The sequence below is a fragment of the Triticum aestivum genome, chromosome 2A (assembly GCF_018294505.1).
Source record: "Triticum aestivum cultivar Chinese Spring chromosome 2A, IWGSC CS RefSeq v2.1, whole genome shotgun sequence".
NCBI classification, from domain to species: Eukaryota; Viridiplantae; Streptophyta; class Magnoliopsida; order Poales; family Poaceae; genus Triticum; species Triticum aestivum.
The window spans coordinates 76,053,205-76,080,228 of NC_057797.1; the positions used below are offsets into that span (position 1 = coordinate 76,053,205).

The 27,024-nt window shown below is 43.7% G+C and overlaps 1 protein-coding gene and 2 pseudogenes across 1 annotated transcript; all 3 read right to left on the reverse strand.

Moving 5' to 3' along the window:
- Positions 1-3,747: 3,747 nt before the first annotated feature.
- LOC123184803 (putative FBD-associated F-box protein At5g53635) lies at positions 3,748-6,705 on the reverse strand (annotated as a pseudogene).
- Positions 6,706-8,109: 1,404 nt separating this feature from the next.
- On the reverse strand, positions 8,110-11,829 carry LOC123184804 (F-box/LRR-repeat protein At1g48400). Its single transcript, XM_044596860.1, has 3 exons — positions 9,994-11,829; positions 8,895-9,340; positions 8,110-8,605 (listed from the first exon to the last, which is right to left on the reverse strand). Exons 1-2 carry the CDS (start codon positions 11,176-11,178, stop codon positions 9,146-9,148), a joined length of 1,380 nt encoding a protein of 459 aa, XP_044452795.1. The 5' UTR covers positions 11,179-11,829; the 3' UTR covers positions 8,110-8,605; positions 8,895-9,145.
- Positions 11,830-13,850: 2,021 nt separating this feature from the next.
- LOC123191532 (uncharacterized) lies at positions 13,851-26,796 on the reverse strand (annotated as a pseudogene).
- Positions 26,797-27,024: the final 228 nt, after the last annotated feature.

The window sequence follows — 27,024 nt, forward strand, 5'->3', positions numbered from 1 at the left end:
GTGGAATAAAAGATATACATGTATGTGAAATTGCATAAACCGGAGACAAATACAATAGTGAATGGCAAAGTCATATCAAGGGCATACATGTGTTGTTAAACCGGACTATTGCAATCAACATAAAGAAGGTTTGCCGGTTTACTAGGGGACTAATGGTATGAGATAGATTGTTTTTGCAAAGGTAAACCGCCTACGTAGTACAGAGGATACAGATCTAAGGCGAAAAGGGCTAAGTAAGGAAAAACAAGTTTCACAGGATCACATGGGAATTTTGGATCTACCGAAGACAGAAAGGCAAAAATATTTTGACCTAAAAAGGGTAGGACCCGAAACAGTTTATGAAGGACTAGATAAGTTTTTGCGCATAAGGGTTTGTGGTGGTAACAGAAGATTAGCCACGGCAAGGGATACGTCAGGCGTGAAGTGTCCATCTATAGATTAAGGAGGAACAGGGAAGAATAGCACCGAAGCTCTGATGAACTTCAGAGAACTACGAAGAACAGGGAAACCCTAATGAATCTAAGGAAGGAGGAAAGGACTTACTGTGGCCGCGGAAGCAGCAGAGGTGTGCTGCGGAACTCTGGTACGAACACGTTGATGCAACGGCCAATGGTGAGGCAGAGGCGAGGCTTGACGATGGTGGCGGCGCTCAGGTGCGGAGGTGTCACGAGGAGGAAGAAGAAGCGAATGAGACGAGGGGAAAAATGATAAGGACCCGTGGCCCTATTTATAAGGTGAGCGATAAGGCGACAAGTGCGGGAATCGAGGAGGTCAAAAACGGATAGTTAATAATGGTGTCGCTTCGATGACTGGATATGCATTAATGAAGGTAATCTTCAGCTTCAACGGATAGATGACGTCAGGGCGGTTTATCATGATCCTGAAGTATGACGTCACAGTGGTTTAAAAGATCAAGGTGAAGATGCAAGGGAGGAATTTTTCTAAGTATTGAAGATTGACATGAACAAGTTCAAACCAATCTGGGGCCTAATATTGGGGATATTACTACTGGACGTAAACCGGCCAGGGGTAGCCGGATTAGCCTTATGAAGATTAGAAGCCCATGAAGACATAAGAATGATGGCGCTTTATGAAGGCCCAAGGCCCAGAGGCGAGTTAAGGCCTGTAGATGTAAACCGACCTTGTTATGTAACTTGCATTGTAAGATGGGAAGGATAGAGACCGAACCGGACACGTTTATGATCCGGCTTCGGGACTCTGTAAACCGGTGGGCATCAACCTATGTATATAAAGGGACGACCCTGCAGCGGTTTAGGGACGACAGACAACAAACTCGAGAGCCAGACAAAGCGGATTCGCTCCCTGGCCTTCGAAACCCTAGCAATACCAATCACAACTAGACGTAGGCTTTTACCTTCATCGAAGGGGCCGAACTAGTTTAAACTCCCCGTGTCCCCGTGTTCGGTTTAACACCTTTAAGCTAACCCATTGCGATGGCTCCACGACTAAGTCCTTTCACAAGGACATCTGCCGTGACAAACCCACGACAAAGATCAAGTCTGAGAAAATCTGAGGAATGTCATCTGAAAAGATCGACATGGACCTAGAGAGGGGGTGAATAGCAAAAAATTCAAAATTTACTTGTTAATTAGCAAGTTTAGGAAAATGGGGAATATCAATGTACGCCTAACAATTGCAAAGGTGAGTCAAGTTTCTAGCAAAGATGATAGCAATAATTATACAAATTAAACAACATAATACAATATATCGACCGCAAGGACAACGAAAAAGTAACCACAAGTAAGGAGCTAGGGTTAGGAATAACCAAATTCTGGAGATGAGGATGTATCTTAATGTTCACTTCCTTGGAGGGAAACTAGTCAGCGTTGGAGGGTTGGGTGTTACCATGAAGGCTCACCCCTATTCTCCTTGAGATATCACAACAAATGTGATGCCCAACCACTAGTGGTAGACCGTAGACCTTTAGGCGGCTCCAAACCTTCACAAACTTTTCGGGGTAAATCACAATTTGGTTCCTCACCAGAGCATTCCTATCACCTAGGAGTCTTCAACCTCCGAGAGTAACAAGATTCACCATGAAAACAAGGAGGAATCACCTTTGCTTTGGTGAATGTGTAGGTGGAGCACTACTCCTTCACTCCTCAAAAGATCAAGAGCTTTGGGTGGCTAGGGGGTGATCTCCTAGAAATCAAGTTCTAAAAATGGAAGTGAGAGAAATGGAGTCATCACCTTCTTGGAGAAGAAAAAGACTATTTATAAGGTCACCGGAAATCCAACGATTTTCACATATTCTTTTAGCCCTGGAAGTTCCAGGTAGTCCTGGAAGTTCTGACCACTAGAAGTTTCAGGCAGGTTCTAAGGTTTCTAGAGACATTGCACAGTTTGTGCAATCTCTCTCAACGCCCCGAAAGCTGCCTGAACCTTGCCTCAGAAGTTCCCGGCAGGTTCTGAGGTTTCTAGAGAGACATTGCACAGTTTGTGCAATCTCTCTCAACGCCCCGAAAGCTTCCTGAACCTTGCCTCAGAAGTTCCTGGCTACCCCGGAGATTCTAGGGTTTTCAAAAAATGTGTACCCTAGTAGATTTAGAGGACCTCTCCTCGCACATTTTTGTATGACTTAGGTACACATATTTGGTGTACGTGTAGTCGATTCACAGAATACCTTCATGCTGAACCCCCTCTTGATAGTGTGGTTGCCCTATTATGGACTAAAATATTAAGAAGTAAAGACACTAGCAAAATTCTTCTTTTACCTTTTTCAAATTGAGGAGCATATCTAACCATCGATGCATTCTTCCATGATGTGGCAGCACTATTTATAGACTCAAGCATGTGGTTAGAACAACAAGTTATGTTGTCATTAGCACAAAAAACAATTAAGGGCACAAATGCCCTTTTAACCTCTCCCTTTTGGCATTGATGACAACATAATAGATAGAGTAGCAAAATAATTATGATAATAAGTCACAATGAACTTGTGAAGAGCTCCCCGTAGACATACTCCCTCCGTCCGTGAATAAGTGTACTTCTAGGTTTTGTCTTAAGTCAATGTTTTGAAACTTTGACCAACTTTATACAAAGAGAAATAACATATATCACATTAAATTGGTATATTATGAAAGTACATTTTAAAATGAATCTAGTGAAATTAATTTAGTGTCATAAATGCTAGTAATTTTCCCTATAAAGTTGGTCAAAGTTTTAAAACTTTGACCTTGGACAAAAGCTAAAAGTACACTTATTCACGAACGGAGGGAGTATGCCTTATTTTAATTTGCCTTGGAATACAAAAGGCATTAGTGTGGGAAGGAGCTCCCCTTGTTGCCATTTGGGCACCCAGGGCAGTGGGACCTTCTCCCACGTGGTGGAAGAGATCTCATGTGCACAGGAGAATCTCCCCTAAAGGTTTATTTTCCCGGTTTTTTTCCTACTCAACAACCAAATGTGAGCCCTAAGTGTTTGTGGATTTTACTTGCCGGTATTACCAGCACTGCATTCAGTTGATGCTGCCGCATCTTGCCTGTTACTGTACGTCTAAGAACGAGTTGGAAATATGCACCTAGTTTGACAATGGTCTTTATGTCAAACAATGGTCAGCTCCTTCTACTACTAGTATACAATATCTGGATTTGCACGGCACTAAAGCCGCCTATATAAGGATCAACATTTGTCATCGTAGAAACGACATGGTTGCATGGCAAACTCCTGAGACGCACTAGTCTAAAACACTCAAACGAGGATCATTCATATCCGTTACTGGAACAAAGCAAAAATGTACTTGAGCGGTTGAGCCTAGACCTACTACTGGTTTAAAAAAAATTAAAGTCTCGACTCATCATACGGGGAAGAACATTCCAATGATTGATGGCCATAAACATCAGCCATGCATGTTACTGAAAAAAAAAGAGGGCATCAAGAAATACGGCGCAGCTTTGAGAGCACGATCAGTGCTTCGTGGAGACCATGGTACAGGATTTCTTATCTGAAAGCAAATGAGGCTGCTGGATGTTACATCCCCCAAAACTCCAGTTCACGCCTGGCGAATTCTTTCATCTACTTCTGGCTACGGAGATCTGGTAGAATTATCAGGGAGATGATAAGTGTGTAGTTTAGGATCATGCACAGAAGAAACATATTTAAGTTAACAAATATACTTTCAATTTAACATAATGGTGACAAGACATCAAGCAGATTATATGCACATAAAAACATGTAGCTTTTCAGGGAAGGTGGAACAAGACAATATGCAGCTTACATCCGTCAGCCAATAGCACAGAAACACACAAGCAAGTAATAATACTGTAACACAAATAAATACGAAATGTTATCTGAAGAGAAGGTATGACTCACAAGCACTCCCACTCCGGCGGACGTATATCTTCTCGAGGGGTATTACCATTTGCCCTGAACAAATTTGCTAACTTGTGGACTCTCCCATCATCCTTTGAGCAGTTGATCTTTACCATTCTCAGGTCTTTGCAAGTAAATGATCTTCTCTGTAGTTTGGTACCTGTTTCTGATACCTTTCTGGTATTGAAGTTCTTTTGCAGATCAAGAAAGTTGTTGTTAAACATGTGTTCAGGTACTCAAAACTAAAAAATAATCAAGTAAGCATAAGCCCCAAATATGTAATTACACATACAATTTTAAGTTGGAGAAAGAGCTTCTGTATATTAGGTGAGTGCTGCAGCAAGAAAATTAGTGTTTCAAAGTCTGTAGCCATACACCATTCGCCAAGGGACAGGGTCTTCAGGTTGCCAAAACTTGGACACATTTCCAGTTCCCTACTCAGAACCACCTACACACATAAAATGAGTGTTCAGCAAATAAACATAGTAATTTGAATCAATTTTATATTTTATATACTGAATACAAGAGGTTTATTTAATATGCAGAGAAGAAAACAAACATACTCACCATGAAAAAGAAATTAAGACATATAGTAATGTGTTACCATGATTAGCGCCTATTGGTAAAAATATGATTCATCATTTTTTCTATAATGTGACGGGACATTGCCATTATACTGGTATGCAGACTCAAAATAGTTAATTACACGACGATTTAAACTGTAATCATTTAAAAAGATACAATACTACAAGAATATAAAAAATAATCTGAAATAATAAATAATGCTCTCTTGAAGCTGCATACTTCCATATCTTATTGATTTCACCTACAGAGTACTATTTGATGATGAAATGAGCTAGTACAAATTTCTTGATCTAAACTCTTCTCCCAGTCAACTGCGCCTTTCTAAGAAGGTGTTGCTACTTATGTAAGAAGAAATGTGCTCATTGGACATATGTGTGTTCTATTGGGAGCAACATAAATTTCTTTGGCAAACATCAGAAAAGGCTATTAAAAAACAATGATGGCTATATCAAGGAAATTTTCTTACTCAAAGATAGAGAGACCAGTAAAAGGTGGTGACAGCTATATATACCTATCCCGCATCAGTCAACAACTCGAAAGTCCTAGCACTTGAAAGAGACTCGAGAATATGGCGTCCACCTAAAATCTTCCTACCATTGCATTCTCTGTTTCCACCATAGTTACCATCATTACTGGAAATCTGGCCTTTACCTTTGTAGCCATGCTTTGCATCATTTGCAATCTCACCGTATTCATAGGTATTGTCATCGCTATCGATATCACTACCATAATCAAAATTATCCTTGTAATGACCCTGCGTGTAACTTTCTTCAGCAAAAGTATCTCCATATCCAAATCTTATAAAATGATCATATTCAAAATCATCACCCAAGGAAGAGTCATCATCATGAATCTTAGAGGTATCTGTCCAATCATTATCATCGCTATCATCCCCATCATCATCAGTAGTTCCGTCATAGCCATCTTCATCACTGATGTGTTCAAAGTCATCACCCAAGAAAGAGTCATCAAGTATGATAGTGCCGGTGACAAGTGACCCCAAGTTGTTGAACGATGGGACTCGGACGTAAGGCGTGGTGAGGCGCAGAAGTAGAAGGTTCGGAGCAGCAATGGAGAAGGCGCAGTTGATCTTGCACTTGAGCATGATAAAAGTCTCCAAAGAGGCAGACACAATCCCGGCACCAGTCACTAGGCAATCCTTGAGATCCAAATCCTCCAAAGACGTGTAGCTGGAAGAGAGCTGCTTGAGGATCCGGTCGTCGAGCCTGGCATACGACAACTTCAGCACCTTGAGGTGGCACGAGACGAACTGCACGCGTTCCAACGATGCAATCTCCGAGCGATGCCCAGCGAGATGGATGACCCACGCATTGCGGTTGATGGCAGCCCTGATCCACGCGCTGGCGTCGTCCTCGTCGTAGCCGGCGTCCTCGTCGCCGGACCGCAGGCAGAGTGTGCCCACGGGCGCTGAGGCGTCGCGGAGGAGGAAGAGGCGGTGCACGAAGTGGTGGAACTCCCCCGGCGGGTCGGCGTCACGGCCGGAGGAGTGGCGCACGCGGAGGTCGACGCAGGGCGAGGAAGCCCAGAGGTGGCGCCACCGGCGCGCGAGCACGCAGGTGCGGACCGCCTCCAACGCCTTGAGGGACGACATGATGTGGTGCAGGAGCGCGTCCGGGAGGGCGCTGAGGCGGTCGGGCTTGACGGCGGCCGGGCCGCGGGATCTGGGCTTGAGGCCGGCGCCGCGGCGCGGCCCCGGGCGCTGGGTGGTGCTCCGGCGCATTTCGTCGACCAGAAGGCCTGCAAGTAGGGTTTTGGGTCACCCCGACGCAACCCTGTCAGTAGGGTTTTGAGCAGAAGGCCTGCACGTAGGGTTTTGAAATCTCTGCGGTAATTTTAAAATGTGGTAAAATGTTTTTAAAAATTCTTGAATTTTTTGCGGATGTTTGTGTTAGTTTAGTAAGCATGTTTGGCAATTTTCATACAAAACGGAGCACTAGGGTTTTTCGCTGAAAAAAACATATTTGAATGACATTTTGAGGTAACATTTGGTATTCAATTTATTTATTTTTTGCACAGGCCAAAATGTTTAACTTTTTGCCTAAGACTTTGCAGGCAGCATTTGGATGTGACTATGATTACGTAAAAAAAAAAAGATTTGTTCGACATCTCAAAAATCATTTTCACGCGCAAGATCACGTGCTTCTGGGAGCCAAATTGGATTTTACAAGTGAACTCCACTTGTATTCCGGTTTGTAAATTGGTGGCAGTGCATACCAAGTGATGCTAGACCTAAGGACAACTTCATATGGGATTAGCATTACAGAGAAACACTACATTCAACCACCCCCCCTCCTCATCGCTGACACACTCACCTTATCTGCCCCCCTTCACCGGCCGACACCTCGCCCCCTCTCAACCCTCATTAGTCCCCGCCGCCACACTCAACCTCATCGACCATGTTGGTGCGGTCGTGCTCTCCCCAGTAAGAACTAAGAGGCCCGTGCCGAGAGAGTTCTGAGAGAGAGTGTGGGGCTACTTTGAGTGGATCGAGGACGACGCGCACCATGAAGCTGAATCAGTCGCCGGTCGTCCCCACCTACCCGCCGCCCTTGAGTATTTTGACTCGGTGTCAACAACAGCCTAGCAGAAATGAACGCCGCGTGTGATGCACAATATGGCGACTCTGCTAGAGTTGCTCTTACATCCCCATCTACCAGCACGAGCCATAAAACCACTCCAGCTCACTTGTTTGGTGATTTGGTCAAGCCAAATCCACTCTATGCGACCACAAGCGATGTGGTAAAGATGAACAAAGGGCGGCAAGCGACAACTAGAACTAGATTTGCATGGGCCAGGTTTTGCTGATTAGGCACACGAGGACGCGAGTCCGATTTGGTGGGTAGGGAGGATACTCTCATCTGGTTTACGCTTCCGAGTTGGAATACTGGCCATCACACACATTATCCTGACAAGTGGACCCAACAGGTTAAACTAGATACAACAAAACAATTTTGAGGTACAATGTGGTGGAAAATTTAAATGGGGCAAATACAATCACAAATACACAAACAATGGGTAAAAAGTTAAATTAACTCTCTTATTAACTATATCCCTTTTCAACCAAAAAATTGTGGTGTATTTTTTCAGGTGTGTCAGTATTTGTTATTCAGAGAGAAAATACCTCTCTGCTCATAGTTGTGGGCACACATGATTGCAGAGCATGAAGCTTACTTCAATATTCTACCTATTTTATATGATTGCAGAGCACCGAAATCTGAATAGTTAGACATCAATGTAAACCTTCATCGCCGAAATCGGAATGAAGGTTCATTTCCTTTTACACGACATCAAAATTTGTACGGTAGTAAAGCTGCCTATAACTCACCACAGGATCAATGCTTAATGCTTACTGGAGCATAGCACAACGCATGACAGACTCAGATGCACCACTCTCAAGTCTGAAGCATTCAAACGACGAGCATTCATATCTGTTCCAGGAACAAAGCAAAGTTGTACTAGAGGCTAGACCTACTACTAGTTGAACTTCTCCGCTCATCCCACTGGCAACAACATTCCGACGATTCAATAATCACCAACGTCATTCATGTTACCAAAAAAGAGGCAATCAAGAAACCCAGCGGAGCTTTGAGAGCACGATCAGTTGCTCATGAGGATGTTGGATGTTACACCCCCCAGAACTCCTTCGTCTGCTTCTGGCTGCGGAGATCTGGTAGAAATATCAGGGAGTGTATAAGTGTATAAGTGTGTAGTCTAGGATCATCTATAGAAGGAACATACTTAAGTTAGCAAAACATACTTCCAATTTAACAGAATGCTGACAAGATATTAAACAAATTATATATGCACATAAAAGCATGTGGCTTTTCAGGGAAAGCGGACCAAGACAGTATGCAGTGGACATCCGTAAGCATGTAGCACATGAACATACAAGCAAGTAAAACTACGGATAATGAAAATAAATACAAAATGCTATCTGAAGAGAAGGTATGACTCACAAGCACTCCCGCTGTGGCGGACATAAATTTTCTCGACTGGCATACCATTTGCCATAAACAAATTTGCCAGCTTATGGACTCTCCCATCATCCTTTGAGCATGTGATCTTCACCATTCGAAGATCTTTGCAAGTAAATGATCTTCTCTGTAGTTTGATACCTGTTTCTGATGCCTTTCTGGCATTGAAGTTCTTTTGCAGATAAAAAAGTTGTTGTTAGGCATGTGCTAAAATACTCAAAACTAAAAGATAATCAAGTAAGCATAAGCCCCAAATATGTAATTACACATACAATTTTAAGTTTGAGAAAGAGCTTATGTATATTAGGTGAGTGTTGTAGCAAGAAAATTAATGCATCAAAGTCTGCAGTCATACACCATTCGCCAAGGGACAGGGTCTTCAGGTTGCCAAAATTTGGACATGTATTCAGTTCCCTACTCAGAACCACCTACATATTGCACATAAAATGAGTGTTCAACAATTAAACATAGTAATTTGAATCAATTTATATTTTATATATTGAATACAAGAGGTTTATTTAATATGCAGAGATGAAAACAAATACCAACCACGAGAAAGAAATTAAGACATATAATGATGTGTTACCATGATTAGTACCTATTGGTAAAATATGATTCCTCGTTCTTTTCTATAATGTGAAGGGACATTGCCGTTATACTGGTACGCAGACTCAAAATAGTTAATTACACAACGATTTGAACAGTAATCATTTAAAAAGATACACTACTTCAAGAATGTAAAAAATAACAAACAATAATCTGAAATAATATATAATGCTCTCTTGAAGCTTCATACTTCCATATCTCATTGATTTCACCTACTACATTTGATGATGAAAGGAGCTACTACTAATTTCTTGATCTGAACTCTTCTCCAAGCCAACCGTGCCTTTCTAACCAGGTGTTGCTACTTATGTAAGAAATGTGCTCATTGTACATGTGTATTCTGTTGGGAGCAACATAAATTTCTTTTGCAAACATCAGAAAAAAGTTGTTATGAAAAAGAAAAAATTATAGCTATATCAAGAAATTTTTCATACTCGGAGATAGAGAAAATAGTAAAAGGTGGTGACAGCTATACCTCTCCAGCATCAGTCAACAACTCCAAAGTTCTAGCACTTGAAAGACTCTGAAGAATATAACGGCCACCTAAAATCTTCGCATCATTGCATTCTCTATATCCACCATAGATACTGTCTTTACTGGAAATCAGGCCTTTACCTTTGTAGCCATACTTTGCATCATTTGCAATCTCACTGTATGCATAGGTATTGTCATCGCTGTTGATATCACCACCATAATCATAATTATCCTTGTAACGACCATGCCTGTAAATTCCTTCAGCAAAACCATGTCCATATCCAAACCTTATAAAATCATCATATCCAACACCATCACTCAAGGAAGACTCATCATGAATCTTCGAGCTCTTTGTCCAATCATTATCGTCGCTATCATCCCCGTCATCATCAGTAGTTCCATCACAATAATCTTCATCACTGATGTATTCATTATCATCACCCAAGAAAGAGTCATCAAGTATGATAGTAGCTGTGACAAGTGACCCCAAATTCTTGAATGATGGGACTCGGACGTAAGGTGTGATGAGGTGCAGAAGTAGGAGGTTCGAAGCAGCAATGGAGAAGGCGCAACTGATCTCGCATTCGAGCATGATTAAACTCTTCAAAGAGGCAGACACAATCCTAGGGCCAGCCACCAAGCAATCCTTCAGACGTAGTACTTCCAAAGACGTGCAACTAGAAGAAAGCTGCCCGAGGATCCTGTAGTCGAGCATGGCATCCGACAGCTTCAAGACCTTGAGGTGGCAAGAGATGAACGACACGCGGTCCAACGACGCGATCTCCGAGCAACGCCCGGTGAGATGGATAACCCGCGCGTTGCGCTTGATGGCGGCCCTCATCCACGCCCTGGCGTCGTCATCGGTGAAGCCCGCTTCTTCGTCACTCGACCGCAGGCGGAGCATGACCACGAGCGCCGATTCGTCCCGGAGGAGGAAGATCCGGTGCACGAAGTCGCGGAACTTCTCAGGCGGGTCGCCGTAGCGGCCAGTGGAGGGGCGCACGCGGAGATCGACGCAGGGCACGGACGCCCAGAGATGGCGCCACCGCCGCGCGAGCACGCAGGTGCGGATGACCTCCCACGCCTTCAAGAATGACATGATGGCGGTCGGGCTTGACGGCAGCCCGGCGGGCGCCGCGGCGCTGGGTGGTGCTCCGGTGCATTTCGTCGAGCGGAAGATCTGCATGCAGGTTTAGCGACACCGCGGCTCAGCCTTGTCAGTCAGTATTTTGAATGATGGAACGGAACATAACATACCAAGAGAGACTGCTTGAGATGGCCTAAACTGAATTCCGCCAAGAGACACTCACGTACACAAGAGCTAGCAGAAGCACTTGATCGGTTCCTGTACAAGCATGCACTAGTACACGAGCCTGACTTGTAGTACAAAGTTGAAGATTTTTAAAACCATCATCAAAGGATATGGAGCACATTGCCGTTTGTTAAGGAAACCGGCACAAACAAACTGCGGAGTGGAATGTCACAAATTCTCCAAATCCACTACCCAAAATAGTAATAAAATGATTGTACATAGCGGCGGCGAAAGGAAAGCAGGGGAGAGGTGGCCACCCTGCAGCTTGGGCGCGGACGGCGTGGGCTCATCCACGTCGTAGATGTGCCGGAGGAGGGCACGATGAACGTCATGTGGTGCCTCGAAGGCACCTATGCCGGCGGGGCCCGGGCCCGCCGTGGAGCTCACTGTCACGACGACGACCGGTTGCCGCTCGGAGATTTGGGGCGCGATGTCTGGTGGTGGCCTTGAGTCGGAGTAGCTGGGGAAGGGAAGGGAAGGGATGCGCTTGGCACCAGATCTGGAGCGCCGCCGCGAAGCAACAGGGGAGATGGTCAGATGGGACTATCACGGGAGCAAATCCTGAAATAAGAACCGTGAGCGCCCCCACACTCTCTTAGAGCTTAGGCACTCTCGGCCATCAGATCAATTTCATGATGCATTTTCGACCATTCGATCTCGCTCTTGGAAGACCTCGGCCGTCGGATCAAACCGAAAACACTGACGCAGTGAGTAGTGTGCCCTCCAGCGTGCCACCGCCCATTGTTTCTAGGCCCCGCCGAGGGCATTTTCATCATTTCACGTCTTAGGTCAACACTTGCCTTTTCCGTGTCGCTGCCTCTTTCCCAATCAATGCTAGGGCTATTGCGGGAGCAAATTCGTTAGAAACGAGGGTCCTTTTTGCACAGAAGCGTGCATTTCTGTGTACACATCCGTCCCATTAAATCTGTGCCATCCATCCTCAATCCAGTGGTCCAGCTTCCAGTTTTCTATTTTTGCAACTAAAGGCCAGATTCTATAGCAGTCGACCGACCAATATGGCGACTTTTGACTGAGAATGTCATTTTAGCACTAGTCATCCGGCATTCGGCATGCATAATTTGTGAAGGGTGCTCCAATTCAACCCTTCAAATAATGATGGGGCATTGGTTTGGAGCATGCATCATCCACCATCTGCTCGAGCGGGAGGAAAGTTTTGCCTCGGACTCTTCCTCTTGCATGCAACCCTATCAATGTCATTGTCGCCCATGCAATTGCCGCTTCCGCCCTGACAATGTTGCAACACACTCACCTCACCGCCCCCCTTCACCGGCCGCCACCCTTCACCGGCCGCCACCCTGCCCTCTCCATCCCTGCCACCACACTCAATCTCATTGACCATGTCGATGCGGTCACGTCCTCCCCAGCAAGACCTAAGAGGTCCACACCGAGAGAGGGTTCTGGGGAAGGATGTGGGACTACTTCAAGTGGATCGAGGATGACGCGCACCGTAAGATAGAATCAGTCGTCGTCCGTGCCCGCCTACCCACCACCCTCGAGTATTTTGAATGAATGTCGGTGGCAGCCTAGGCCGAAATGGGCGCCGCGCTCATGCCAGTTTTCAAATGCACGGTATGACGACTCTGGTAGAGTTGCTCTTATATCTCGCCAGCACAACCCATAAAAAACCACCCCAGCTCTGCACCATATTTTGTGGTTTGGTCAAGCCAGGCCCACTCTGCGAGACGACAAGTGGTGGGGTGGAGGGAATAAAGGGCGGCAAAGAGGAGCCGTCAGGCGACAACCAAATCAAGATTTGCCATGGGGCAAGGTTTTGCCAATTAGGTGGACGGGGGCGTGAGTCCGATTAGGTGGGTAGAGGATAGTGCCATCTTGTTTACGCTTCCTAGACTCCTAGTTGGAATACTGGTCATCACACACATCATCTTGATAAGGGGACCCAACTGGTTAAAATCAGGGCAAAGTGTTAAACTGGGTTAAACACGACACATCACAGCAATTTTGGGGTACAATGTAGCCGAAAATTTAAATGGGGCAAATACTATCATACACAAACAGTCGGTAAAAAGTGAAATTCACCATCTTATTAACAGTGGCCTTTTTCAACAACAAAAATGCGGTGTATTTTTTCAGGTGTTAATATCTATTATTCTGAGAGAAAATACCTCACTGCTCGTAGTTGTAGGCACACATGATTCAGAGCATGAAGTTTACTTCAGTATTCAACATGTCGTATATGAAGTGTATTTCCTTTTCACTGCATGTGAAACACATTTCAAATTTTCAATTTTGCATTGATTTCAATATACAACTATACTAAACTTCCAAAGATAAAAAAACCCTGACAAATGAACCCTACAGTCATACTGTCGGAGTGAAATAACAAAGCTTATCTCAGCTGCACCACAATTCAGGCACGGCGCATCCATAATTTATTTTCTGTTCTGGTAAAAAAGCAAAGTTTACTACAGACCATACAGATGAATTAGTTTATAGTATAGGAAGAACATCCCAACGATTTGTAGCCCATGCTACTAAAAAGGACGTCAAAAGATCCGGTGAAGCTTTGAAAGCATCATCAGTACTGCATGGAGATCAAGGGTTCTTACTGCACCTTGCTAACTACATAATGGATGGTCGATCGCCGGCAGGATTTAATATCTAGAGGACCCCTCGTAAACTTCTGGATGTTACATCCAGTCGTCCCCACATTCATCCAGTTCTTGCTTGGCGAGGTCCCTCATAAACTTCTGGCCACGGAGATCTGGTAGAAATATCAAAAAGTAGATGACTGTAGATTAGGACCATGTACGAAAGAACATCTTTTAATTTTACAGAATACACTTCTCATGTAACAGAATATCGATGAATACACTAAGCAGATTATATGCCCATTTATACTTATTTAGCTTTTCAGGAACAAGGCAATGTGCTCTTTACATCTCAGTAAATAGCATATGAACATATAAACCAGTAAGGAAATACTGATATTGCAAGTAAATACGAAATGGTATAGGTATGACTCACAAGCATTCCCGCTCCGACGCACATAAATATTCTCTAGTGATATACCATTTGCCCTGAACATATGTGCCAACGTGTGGACTCTCCCATCGTCCTTTGAACATTTGATCTTCACCATTCTAAGTTCTTTGCAAGTAAATGATCTTCCCTGTAGTTTGATACATGTTTCCAATGCCTTCCTTGTGCTGAAGTTCTTTAGCACATTAACCAAATTGTCATTAAGTGTGCGATGATACTAAAAAACTAATAACAATGAAGTCAAGGATCAAGTAGCATACACCAAATATGTAATTGTTGGGGAACGTAGTAATTTCAAAAAATTTCCTACGCACACGCAAGATCATGGTGATGCATAGCAACGAGAGGGAAGAGTGTTGTCCATGTACCCTCGTAGACCGAAAGCGGAAGAGTTAGCACAACGTGGTTGATGTAGTCGTATGTCTTCACGATCCAACCGATCAAGTACCGAACGTACAACACCTCCGAGTTCAGCACACGTTCAGCCCAATGACGTCCCTCGAACTCCGATCCAGCCGAGTGTTGAGGGAGAGTTTCGTCAGCACGACGGCGTGGTGAGGATGATGATGTTCTACCGACGCAGGGCTTCGCCTAAGCACCGCTACAGTATTATCGAGGTGGACTATGGTGGAGAGGGGCACCGCACACGGCTAAAAGATCAAACGATCAATTGTTGTGTCTATGGGGTTCCCCCTTGCCCCGTATATAAAGGAGCAAGGGGAGGAGGCGGCCGGCCAGGGAGAGGCGCGCCAAGGGGGAGTCCTACTCCCACCAGGAGTAGGACTCCTCCTATTCCTAGTAGGAGTAGGAGAGGGGGAAGGAAAGAGAGAGGGGGACACTAGTAGAAAAAGGGCCTTTAGTCCCGGTTCATAAGGGCCTTTAGTCCCGGTTCTGGAATCGGGACTAAAGGTCGGTACTAAAGCCTCCCCCTTTAGTCCTGGTTCTTATACGAACCGGGACTAAAGGCCCTCCATGTGGCCGCTGCCTGGAGGTCCACCTTTAGTCCCGGTTGGTAACACCAACCAGTACTAAAGGAAATTTTATGATTTTTTTGAAAAAAAATTGAATTTTTTTATTTTCAAATTTATGAATTATTTTAACCTCTAATCTCTAATTACACCTTATCACTTCTCAATTTAACATTTAATCTCTAATCACCCCTCATCATTCCAAATCATCTAACTTCCCGAACGGTCACCCATCCTCTCACTACTCCAGCCTAAGCATGCTTAACTTTCAGGTTCTATTCTCCCTCGTTTCCAAGTCTGCACTTGTTGTTTCCTGACAATAGTAAGATGTCAATCCTATTAACCCTCAGGAATTTAGCTTGAGCATGAAGTCACACATTTCACTGTTTGAGTTTGAAACTATTGTTCTAAAAAACAATAATTATTTAGTAACACTAATATTTCTTGAATAAGTAGTTTGACCACAGTTTGACCCTAGTTTGACCACAGTTTGACCATAGTTTGACCATATTTGAGCAAAATTCAAAAAAACTGAAATAATTATTTAGTAACACTAATATTTCTTGAATAAGTAGTTTGACCATTGTTTGACCACAGTTTGACCAAAATTTAGAAAAACTGAAATAATTATTTAGTAACACTAATATTCTTGAATAATTATTTAGTAACACTAATACTTCTTGAATAAGTAGTTTGACCATAGTTTGACCAGATTTAACAAAAATTCAAAAAAAACTGAAATTTGAGCATAACTTTTTTCCTTTTAAAATTTGAGGATTCTAAAAATTTGCAAACAGGCCATAGGCCATCAAAATCGTAAGCGGATTTTCGTTCTGAATATTTTGATATATTATACGTTTTTTCCGGCATCGTATGCAAAAGTTATAGCCGTTTTACATTTCCCTACACTTTTTGCAAAACATGTCCAAATTTAAGTTTTTAAATTTTCCTAACTAGTAGATGTAGTAATATAACTACCTCTCGAAGGATTTTATTTTTTGAAGTCTTTATCATTTTCTTTTAATTTTTTCAAAACAAAAAAGGCGATCCACCGGGGGGGGGGGGGGGGTAGAGTTTGAAAATGGGACCTTTAGTCCCGGTTTGAGACACAAACTGGGACTAAAGGGCACCGCACCTTTTAGTCCCGGTTTGTGTCTCAAACCGGGACTAAAGGTCTAATCTTTAGTCCCACTAAAGGGCATCGCACCCTTTAGTCTCGGCTCTTGTCTCAAACCAGGACTAAAGGGCTCAGGTGAACCGGGACTAATGCCTTAGCCGCACGAACCGGGACCAATGCTCACATTAGTCCCGGTTCATGACTGAACCGGGACTAATGTGAATATTGTCCCGTGACCTAAGCCCTGTTTTCTACTAGTGGGAGAAGGAAAGAGGGGGCCGGCCCCCCTTGCCCTAAACCAATTCGGTTTGGGCCTTGCGGGGGGGGGGGGGCACACTCCCCTTGCTGCCCTCTATTTCCAATAAGGCCCATGTAGGCCCATTAAGCCCCCGGGGGTTCCACGAACCTCCCGGCACTCCGGTAAAATCCCGATTTCACCCGGAACACTTCCGATATCCAAACATAGGCTTCCAATATATCAATCTTCATGTCTCGACCATTTCGAGACTCCTCATCATGTCCGGGATCACACCCGGGACTCTGAACAACCTTCAGTACATCAAAACATATAAACTCATAATATAACCGTCATCGAAACATTAAGCGTGCGGACCCTACGGGTTCGAGAACTATGTAGACATGACCGAGACACGTCTTCGGTCAATAACCAATAGCGGAACCTGGATGTTCATATTGGCTCCCACATATTCTACGAAGATCTTTATCGGTCAAACCGCATAACAACATATGTTGTTCCCTTTGTCATCGGTATGTTACTTGCCCGAGATTCGATCGTCGGTATCTCAATACCTAGTTCAATCTCGTTACCGACAATTCTCTTTACTCGTTCTGTAATACATCATCCCGCAACTAACTCATTAGTTGCAATGCTTGCAAGGCTTAAGTGATGTGCATTACCGAGAGGGCCCAGAGATACCTCTGCGACAATCGGAGTGATAAATCCTAATCTCGAAATACGCCAACCCAACAAGTACCTTCGAAGACACCTGTAGAGCACCTTTATAATCACCCAGTTATGTTGTAACGTTTGGTAGCACACAAAGTGTTCCTCCGGTAAACAGGAGTTGCATAATCTCATAGTCACAGGAACATGTATAAGTCATGAAGAAAGCAATAGCAGAATACTAAACGATCGTGTGCTAAGCTAACGGAATGGGTCAAGTCAATCACATCATTCTCCTAATGATGTGATCTCATTAATCGAATGATAACACTTTGTCTATGGTTAGAAAACTTAACCATCTTTGATCAATGAGCTAGTCAAGTAGAGGCATACTAGTGACATACTGTTTGTCTATGTATTCACACATGTATTATGTTTCCTGTTAATACAATTCTAGCATGAATAATAAACATTTATCGTGATATAAGGAAATAAATAATAACTTTATTATTGCCTCTAGGGCATATTTCCTTCAGTCTCTCACTTGCACTAGAGTCAATAATCTAGATTACACAATAATGATTCTAACACCCATGGAGCCTTGGTGCCGATCATCTTTTGCTCGTGGAAGAGGCTTAGTCAATGGGTCTGCAACATTCAGATCCGTATGTATCTTGCAAATTTCTATGTCTCCCACCTAGACTAAATCCCGGATGGTATTGAAGCGTCTCTTGATGTGCTTGGTTCTCTTGTGAAATCTGGATTCCTTCGCCAAGGCAATTGCACCAGTATTGTCACAAAAGATTTTCATTGGACCCGATGCACTAGGTATTACACCTAGATCGGATATGAACTCCTTCATCCAGACTCCTTCATTTGCTGCTTCCGAAGCAGCTATGTACTCCGCTTCACACGTAGATCCTGCCACAACGCTTTGTTTAGAACTCCACTAACTGACAGTTCCACCGTTCAATGTAAACACGTATCCGGTTTGCGATTTAGAATCATCCAGATCGGTGTCAAAGCTTGCATCAATGTAACCGTTTACGACGAGCTCTTTGTCACCTCCATAAACGAGAAACATATCCTTAGTCCTTTTCAGGTATTTTAGGATGTTCTTGACCGTTGTCTAGTGATCCGCTCCTGGATTACTTTGGTACCTCCCTGTTAGACTTGTAGCAAGGCACACATCAGGTCTGATACACAGCATTGCATACATGATAGAGCATATGGCTGAAGCATAGGGAACATCTTTCATTTTCTCTCTATCTTCTGTAGTGGTCGGGCATTGAGTCTTACTCAACTTCACACCTTGTAACACAGGCAAGAACCCTTTCTTTGCTTGATCCATTTTGAACTTCTTCAAAACTTTGTCAAGGTATGTGCTTTGTGAAAGTCCAATTAAGCATCTTGATCTATCTCTATAGATCTTGATGCCCAATATATAAGCAGCTTCACCGAGGTCTTTCATTGAAAAACTCTTATTCAAGTATCCCTTTATGCTATCCAGAAATTCTATATCATTTCCAATCAACAATATGTCATCCACATATAATATTAGAAATGCTACAGAGCTCCCACTCACTTTCTTGTAAATACAGGCTTCTCCAAAAGTCTGTATAAAACCAAGTGCTTTGATCACACTATCAAAGCGTTTATTCCAACTCCGAGAGGCTTGCACCAGTCCATAAATGGATTGCTGGAGCTTGCACACTTTGTTAGCTCCCTTTGGATCGACAAAACCTTATGGTTGCATCATATACAACTCTTCTTCCAGAAATCCATTCAGGAATGCAGTTCTGACATCCATTTGCCAAATTTCATAATCATAAAATGTGGTAATTGCTAACATGATTAAGACAGACTTAAGCATCGCTACGGGTGAGAAGGTCTCATCGTAGTCAATCCCTTGAACTTGTTGAAAACCTTTTGCAACAAGTCGAGCTTTATAAACAGTAACATTACCGTCAACGTCAGTCTTCTTCTTGAAGATCCATTTATTCTCAATTGCTTGCCGATCATCGGGCAAGTCAACCAAAGTCCACACTTTGTTCTCATACATGGATCCCATCTCAGATTTCATGGCCTCAAGCCATTTTGCGGAATCTGGGCTCACCATCGCTTCTTCATAGTTCGTAGGTTTGTCATGGTCTAGTAACATAACTTGCAGAACAGGATTACCGTACCACTTTGGTGCGGATCTTACTTTGGTTGACCTACGAGGTTTAGTAACAACTTGATCTAAAGTTTCATGATCATCATCATTAACTTCCTCACTAATTGGTGTAGGTGTCGCAGAAACCGGTTTCTGTGATAAACTACTTTCCAATAAGGGAGCAGGTATAGTTACCTCATCAAGTTCTACTTTCCTCCCACTCACTTCTTTCGAGAGAAACTCCTTCTCTAGAAAAACTCCAAATTTAGGAACAAAAGTCTTGCCTTCGGATCTGTGATAGAAGGTGTACCCAACAGTCTCCTTTGGGTATCCTATGAAGACACATTTCTCCGATATGGGTACGAGCTTATCAGGTTGAAGCTTTTTCACATAGGCATCACAACCCCAAACTTTTAGAAACGACAACTTTGGTTTCTTACCAAACCACAGTTCATAAGGCGTCGTCTCAACGGATTTCGATGGTGCCCTATTTAACATGAATGCGGCCGTCTCTAAAGCATAACCCCAAAACAATAGCGGTAAATCAGTAAGAGACATCATAGATCGCACCATATCAGTAAAGTACGATTACGACATTCGGACACACCATTACGCTATGGTGTTCCGGGTGGCATGAGTTGCGAAACTATTCCGCATTGTTTCAAATGAAGACCAAAAAAATATTCTCCTCCACGATAAGATCGTAGAAACTTTATTTTCTTGTTACGATGTTTTTCAACTTCACTCTGAAATTCTTTGAACTTTTCAAATGTTTCAGACTTATGTTTCGTTAAGTATATATACCCATATCTGCTTAAATCATCTTTGAAGGTGATAAAATAACGATATCCGCCACGAGCCTCAACATTCATCGGACCACATACATCTGTATGTATGATCTCCAACAAATCTGTTGCTCTCTCCATAGTTCCGGAGAACAGCGTTTTAGTCATCTTGCCCATGAGACATGGTTCGCAACTACCAAGTGATTCATAATCAAGTGGTTCCAAAAGTCCATCAGTATGGAGTTTCTTCATGTGCTTTACACCGATATGACCTAAACGGCAGTGCCACAAATAAGTTGCACTATCATTATCAACTCTGCATCTTTTGGCTTCAATATTATGAATATGTGTATCACCACTATCGAGATTTAGAAAAAATAGACCACTCTTCAGGGGTGCATGACCATAAAAGATATTACTTATATAAATAGAACAACCATTATTCTCTGATTTAAATGAATAACCGTCTCGCATCAAACAAGATCCAGATATAATGTTCATGCTCAACGCTGGCACCAAATAACAATTATTTAGGTCTAATACTAATCCCGAAGGTAGATGTAGAGGTAGCGTGCCGACCGCGATCACATCGACTTTGGAACCATTTCCAACGCGCATCGTCACCTCGTCCTTAGCCAATCTTCGCTTAATCCGTAGCCCATGTTTTGACTTGCAAATATTAGCAACAGAACCAGTATCAAATACGCATGTGCTACTGCGAGCATTAGTAAGGTACACTTCAATAACATGTATATCACATATACCTTTGTTCACCTTGCCATCCTTCTTATCCGCCAAATACTTGGGGCAGTTCCGCTTCCAGTGACCAGTCTGCTTGCAGTAGAAGCACTCAGTCTGAGGCTTAGGTCCAGACTTGGGTTTCTTCTGCTGACCAGCAACTTGCTTGTTGTTCTTCTTGAAGTTCCCCTTCTTCTTCCCTTTGCACTTTTTTCTTGAAACTGGTGGTCTTATTGACCATCAACACTTGATGCTCCTTCTTGATTTCTACCTCCGCTGCCTTTAGCACTGCGAAGAGCTCGGGAATTGTCTTATCCATCCCTTGCATATTATAGTTCATCACGAAGCTCTTGTAGCCTGGTGGCAGTGATTGGAGAATTCTGTCAATGACGCTATCATCCGGAAGATTAACTCCCAGTTGAATCAAGTGATTGTAGTACCCAGACATCTTGAGTATGTGCTCACTGACAGAACTTTTCTCCTCCATCTTGCAGTTATAGAACTTATTGGAGACTTCATATATCTCAATCCGGGCATTCTTTAGCAATATTAACTTCAACTCCTGGAACATCTCATGTGCTCCATGATGTTCAAAACGTCGTTGAAGTCCTGGTTCTAAGTCATAAAGCATGGCACACTGAACTATCGAGTAGTCATCAACACGTGACTGCCAGGCATTCACAATGTCTGCAGTTGCTGGTGCAGGTGGTACACCTAGCGGTGCTTCAAGGACATAATTTTTCTGTGCAACAATGAGGATAATCCTCAAGTTACGGACCCAGTCCGTGTAATTGCTACCATCATCTTTCAACTTTGCTTTCTCAAGGAACGCATTAAAATTCAACGGAACAATAGCACGAGACATCTATCTACAATCAACATAGACAAGGAAGATACTATCAGGTACTAAGTTTATGATAAATTTAAGTTCAATTAATCATATTACTTAAGAACTCCCACTTAGATAGACATCCCTCTAATCCTCTAAGTGATCACGTGATCCAAATCAACTAAACCATGTTCGATCATCACGTGAGATGGAGTAGTTTCAATGCTGAACATCACTATGTTGATCATATCTACTATATGATTCACGCTCAACCTTTCGGTCTCCATGTTCCGAGGCCATATCTGTTATATGCTAGGCTCGTCAAGTTTAACCTGAGTATTCCGCGTGTGCAACTATTTTGCACCCGTTGTATTTGAACGTAGAGCCTATCGCACCCGATCATCACGTGGTGTCTCAGCACGAAGAACTTTCGCAACGGTGCTTACTCAGGGAGAACACTTTATACTTTGATAATTTAGTGAGTGATCATCTTATAATGCTACCGTCAATCAAAGCAAGATAAGATGCATAAAAGATAAACATCACATGCAATCAATATAAGTGATATGATATGGCCATCATCATCTTGTGCTTGTGATCTCCATCTCCGAAGCACCGTCATGATCACCATTGTCACCAGCGTGACACCTTGATCTTCATCGTAGTATCGTTGTCGTCTCGCCAATCTTATGCTTCTACGACTATCGCTACCGCTTAGTGATAAAGTAAAGCATTACAGGGCTGTTGCATCGCATACAATAAAGCGACAACCATATGGCTCCTGCCAGTTGCCGATAACTCGGTTACAAAACATGATCATCTCATACAATAAAATTTAGCATCATGTCTTGACCATATCACATCACAACATGCCCTGCAAAAACAAGTTAGACGTCCTCTACTTTGTTGTTGCAAATTTTACGTGGCTGCTACGGGCTTAGCAAGAACCGTTCTTACCTACGCATCAAAACCACAACGATAGTTTGTCAAGTTGGTGATGTTTTAACCTTCTCAAGGACCGGGCGTAGCCACACTCGGTTCAACTAAAGTTGGAGAAACTGACACCTGCAAGCCACCTGTGTGCAAAGCACGTCGGTAGAACCAGTCTCGCGTAAGCGTACGCGTAATGTCAGTCGGGCCGCTTCATCCAACAATACCGCCGAACCAAAGTATGACATGCTGGTAAGCAGTATGACTTATATCACCCACAACTCACTTGTGTTCTACTCGTGCATATGACATCTACGCATAAAACCTGGCTCGGATGCCACTGATGGGGAATGTAGTAATTTCAAAAAAATTCCTACGCACGCACAAGATCACGGTGATGCATAGAACGAGAGGGGAGAGTGTTTTCCACGTACCCTCGTAGACCGAAAACGGAAGCGTTAGCACAACGCGGTTGATGTAGTCGTACGTCTTCACGATCCGACCGATCAAGTACCGAACGTACGGCACCTCTGAGTTCAGCACATGTTCAACCCGATGATGTCCCTCGAACTCCGATCCAGCCGAGTGTTGAGGGAGAGTTTCGTCAGCACGATGGCGTGGTGACGATGATGATGTTCTACCAACGCAGGGCTTCGCCTAAGCACCGCTACAGTATTATCGAGGTGGACTATGGTGGAGGAGGGCACCGCACACGGCTAAAAGATCAAATGATCAATTGTTGTGTCTATGGGGTGCCCCCTTGCCCCCGTATATAAAGGAGCAAGGGGAGGAGACGGCCGGCCAGGGAGAGGCACGCCAAGGGGGAGTCCTACTCCCACTAGAAGTAGGACTCCTCCTATTCCTAGTAGGAGTAGGAGAGGGGGAAGGAAAGAGAGAGGGGGAGAAGGAAAGAGGGGGCCGGCCCCCCTTGCTCTAAACCAATTCGGTTTGGGCCTTGGGGGGTGCGCCCCACACTCCCCTTGCTGCCCTCTATTTCCACTAAGGCCCATGTAGGCCCATTAAGCCCCCTAGGGGTTCCGGTAACCTCCCGGTACTCAGGTAAAATCCAGATTTCAAATATAACACTTCCGATATCCAAACATAGGCTTCCAATATATCAATCTTCATGTCTCGACCATTTTGAGACTCCTCATCATGTCCGGGATCACATCCGGGACGATTCCGAACAACCTTCGGTACATCAAAACATATAAACTCATAATATAATCGTCATCGCAACGTTAAGCGTGCGGACCCTACATGTTCGAGAACTATGTAGACATGACCGAGACACGTCTCCGGTCAATAACCAATAGTGGAACCTGGATGTTCATATTGGCTCCCACATATTCTACGAAGATCTTTACCGGTCAAACTGCATAACAACATACGTTGTTCCCTTTGTCATCGGTATGTTACTTGCCCGAGATTCGATCGTCGGTATCTCAATACCTAGTTCAATCTCGTTACCGGCATGTCTCTTTACTCATTCTGTAATACATCATCCCGCAACTAACTCATTAGTTGCAACGCTTGCCAGGCTTAAGTGATGTGCATTACCGAGAGGGCCCAGAGATACCTCTGCGACAATCGGAGTGATAAATCCTAATCTCGAAATACGCCAACCCAACAAGTACCTTCGGAGACACCAGTAGAGCACCTTTATAATCACCCAGTTATGTTCTGACGTTTGGTAGAACACAAAGTGTTCCTCCGTTAAACGGGAGTTGCATAATCTCATAGTCATAGGAACATGTATAAGTCATGAAGAAAGAAATAGCAGAATACTAAACGATCGTGTGCTAAGCTAACGGAATGGGTGAAGTCAATCACATCATTCTTCTAATGATGTGATCTCATTAATCAAATGATAACACTTTGTCTATGGTTAGAAAACTTAACCATCTCTGATCAATGAGCTAGTCAAGTAGAGGCATACTAGTGACATACTGTTTGTCTATGTATTCACACATGTATTATGTTTCCTGTTAATACAATTCTAGCATGAATAATAAACATTTATCATGATATAAGGAAATAAATAATAACTTTATTATTGCCTCTAGGGCATATTTCCTTCAGTGATCACACATACCAATTTGAGTTGGAGAAAAAGCGTCTTTATATTAGGTGGATGTTGTAGCAAGAAAATTAATGCATCGAAATCAGCGGCCATACACCATTCGCCAAGGGACAGGGTCTTCAGGTTGCTAAAAGTTGGACACCTTCTCAATTCCCTAGTCAGAACCACCTTCATAATGCAGACAAAAGAGTATTCAGCAAAGAACGGTAGTAACTCGAATCAACTTCTCACAGTAAAAAATGCATATGGATGGTTTATTCAACAGAAAAAAGATACCCATCTCAAAAAAGAAGGGAAAACAACATCTATCATATAGTGATGTATTGCTAGAAGAGTAGCACGTATTGCTTTCATATCATTCATCTTTCTTTTCTAGTAACTGGAGGAACATTGGCCTTAGACACTCTTATAAAAACTAAATATATATAGCTAATTTGTTGAAAAGATACACTGTTGCAACAAAGAGAAAAATAGCAAAGTTGCAATGAGAACATAATTGATGATACTCCCTTGAAGCTACAATTGATGATTAAACAAACTAGTACTACACCAGATCAGAAGGTCGGAAATGTGCTCATTCAACATTTGTTCTATTGGAGGGAACTCGACATTTCATTGTGAAACATGCAGGAAAAAATGTCCCATTATTACTATGACCATGCCAAGGAAAATATAAATAGAAAATAAGAGAGGAAAAAGAGAAATTAGTAAAAGATGGTGATTGTTATACCTCTCCAACATCAGTTAACAACTCCAAACTCGTAGTTGTGGAAAGGCTCTCGAGCAGATGGTCACCTAGAATGTTACTATGATTTCCACCACTGATTTTCCCATAGTCACCATCTTCACTGGAAAGCTTTCCTTTACCGTTGTAGCCATACTTTGCATCATTTGCAATCTCACTGTATTCATAGGTATTGTCATCACTATCAATATCGTTGCCATAATTATAATTATTCTTGTAACGACTGTGCCCATATCTTTCTTCGGGAAAACCATATCCATATCCAAACTCGTCAAATCACCGATGTATCCAAAATCATCATCATCACTCAAGGATGAGGCATCATGAATCGTATAGTTCTCCCTCTTATCATCATTGCCATCGTCATCAGTAGTTTCATCGCGGTCATCCTTATTGTTGATGTGTCCAAATTCAGTTCTCAAGAAATGGTCATCAAGTAAGATAGTGGTTGTGACTAGTGACCCAAAGTTGGTAAATGACGGAACTTGGGCATACGGTATGATGAGGCGCAGAAGTAGGAGGTTGGGAGCTGCAATGGAGAAGAGGCTAGGAGGTCCAATTGAGAAGCCTGAATTGAACTTGCACTTAAGCATGATTAAGGTCTTCAAAGAGGCGGACACAATCCCAGGACATGTGACCAAGCAACCCTTGAGATCCAGCTCTTCCAAGGATTTGCAACTAGCAGAAAGCTGTCGGAGGACACTGTCATCGAGCCTGGCGTACGACAACTTCAAGATCTTGAGGTGGCACGAAACGAAGGGCATGCCGTCCAACGACGCGGCTCTCTTGTGATGCCCAGTGAGATGAATAACACGCGCCTTGCGTTTGAGAGCAGTCCTGATCCATATGCTGGCATCTTCCTTGTTGAAGCCAGCGTCCTCGTCGCTGGGCTGCAGGCGGAGCGTGTCCACGGGCGCCGACATGTAGCGGAGGAGGAAGAGGCGGTGCACGAAGTCGCGGAACTCCTGGGGCGGGTCGCCGTCGCAGCTCATGTAGCGCAGGTGGAGGTCGACGCAGGGCGCGGAGTCCCAGAGGTGACGCCACCGGCGCGCGAGCACGCAGGTGGGCACCACCTCCCACGCCTTGAGGAACGACATGATGTGGTGCAAGATCGCGTCCGGGAGGGCGCTAAGGCGGTCGACCCCTCCGCTGCCGGAGCCTGACGCCTGGTCGGTGCGGCGGCGCGGCCCCCGGCGCTGGGTGGTTGTCCGGCGCATTTCGTCGAGCCGGTAGAGGGCGTGTGTGCAGGTCCAGGGACGCCCGCTGTGAAGATTATGCAGGGAAATCCATGGAGGGATGTGCTTATGGGGAAGGGGATCGGAGGGAGCGAGGAAGGGTTCGAACTTACGGAGAGATCCACCGAAATGGTGTTGAGTTCTTGCCGCTTTTGGAACGAAAACTCGAAATTTTGGGGATAGAGGTGATAGTTACGTGCCTTCTCCGCA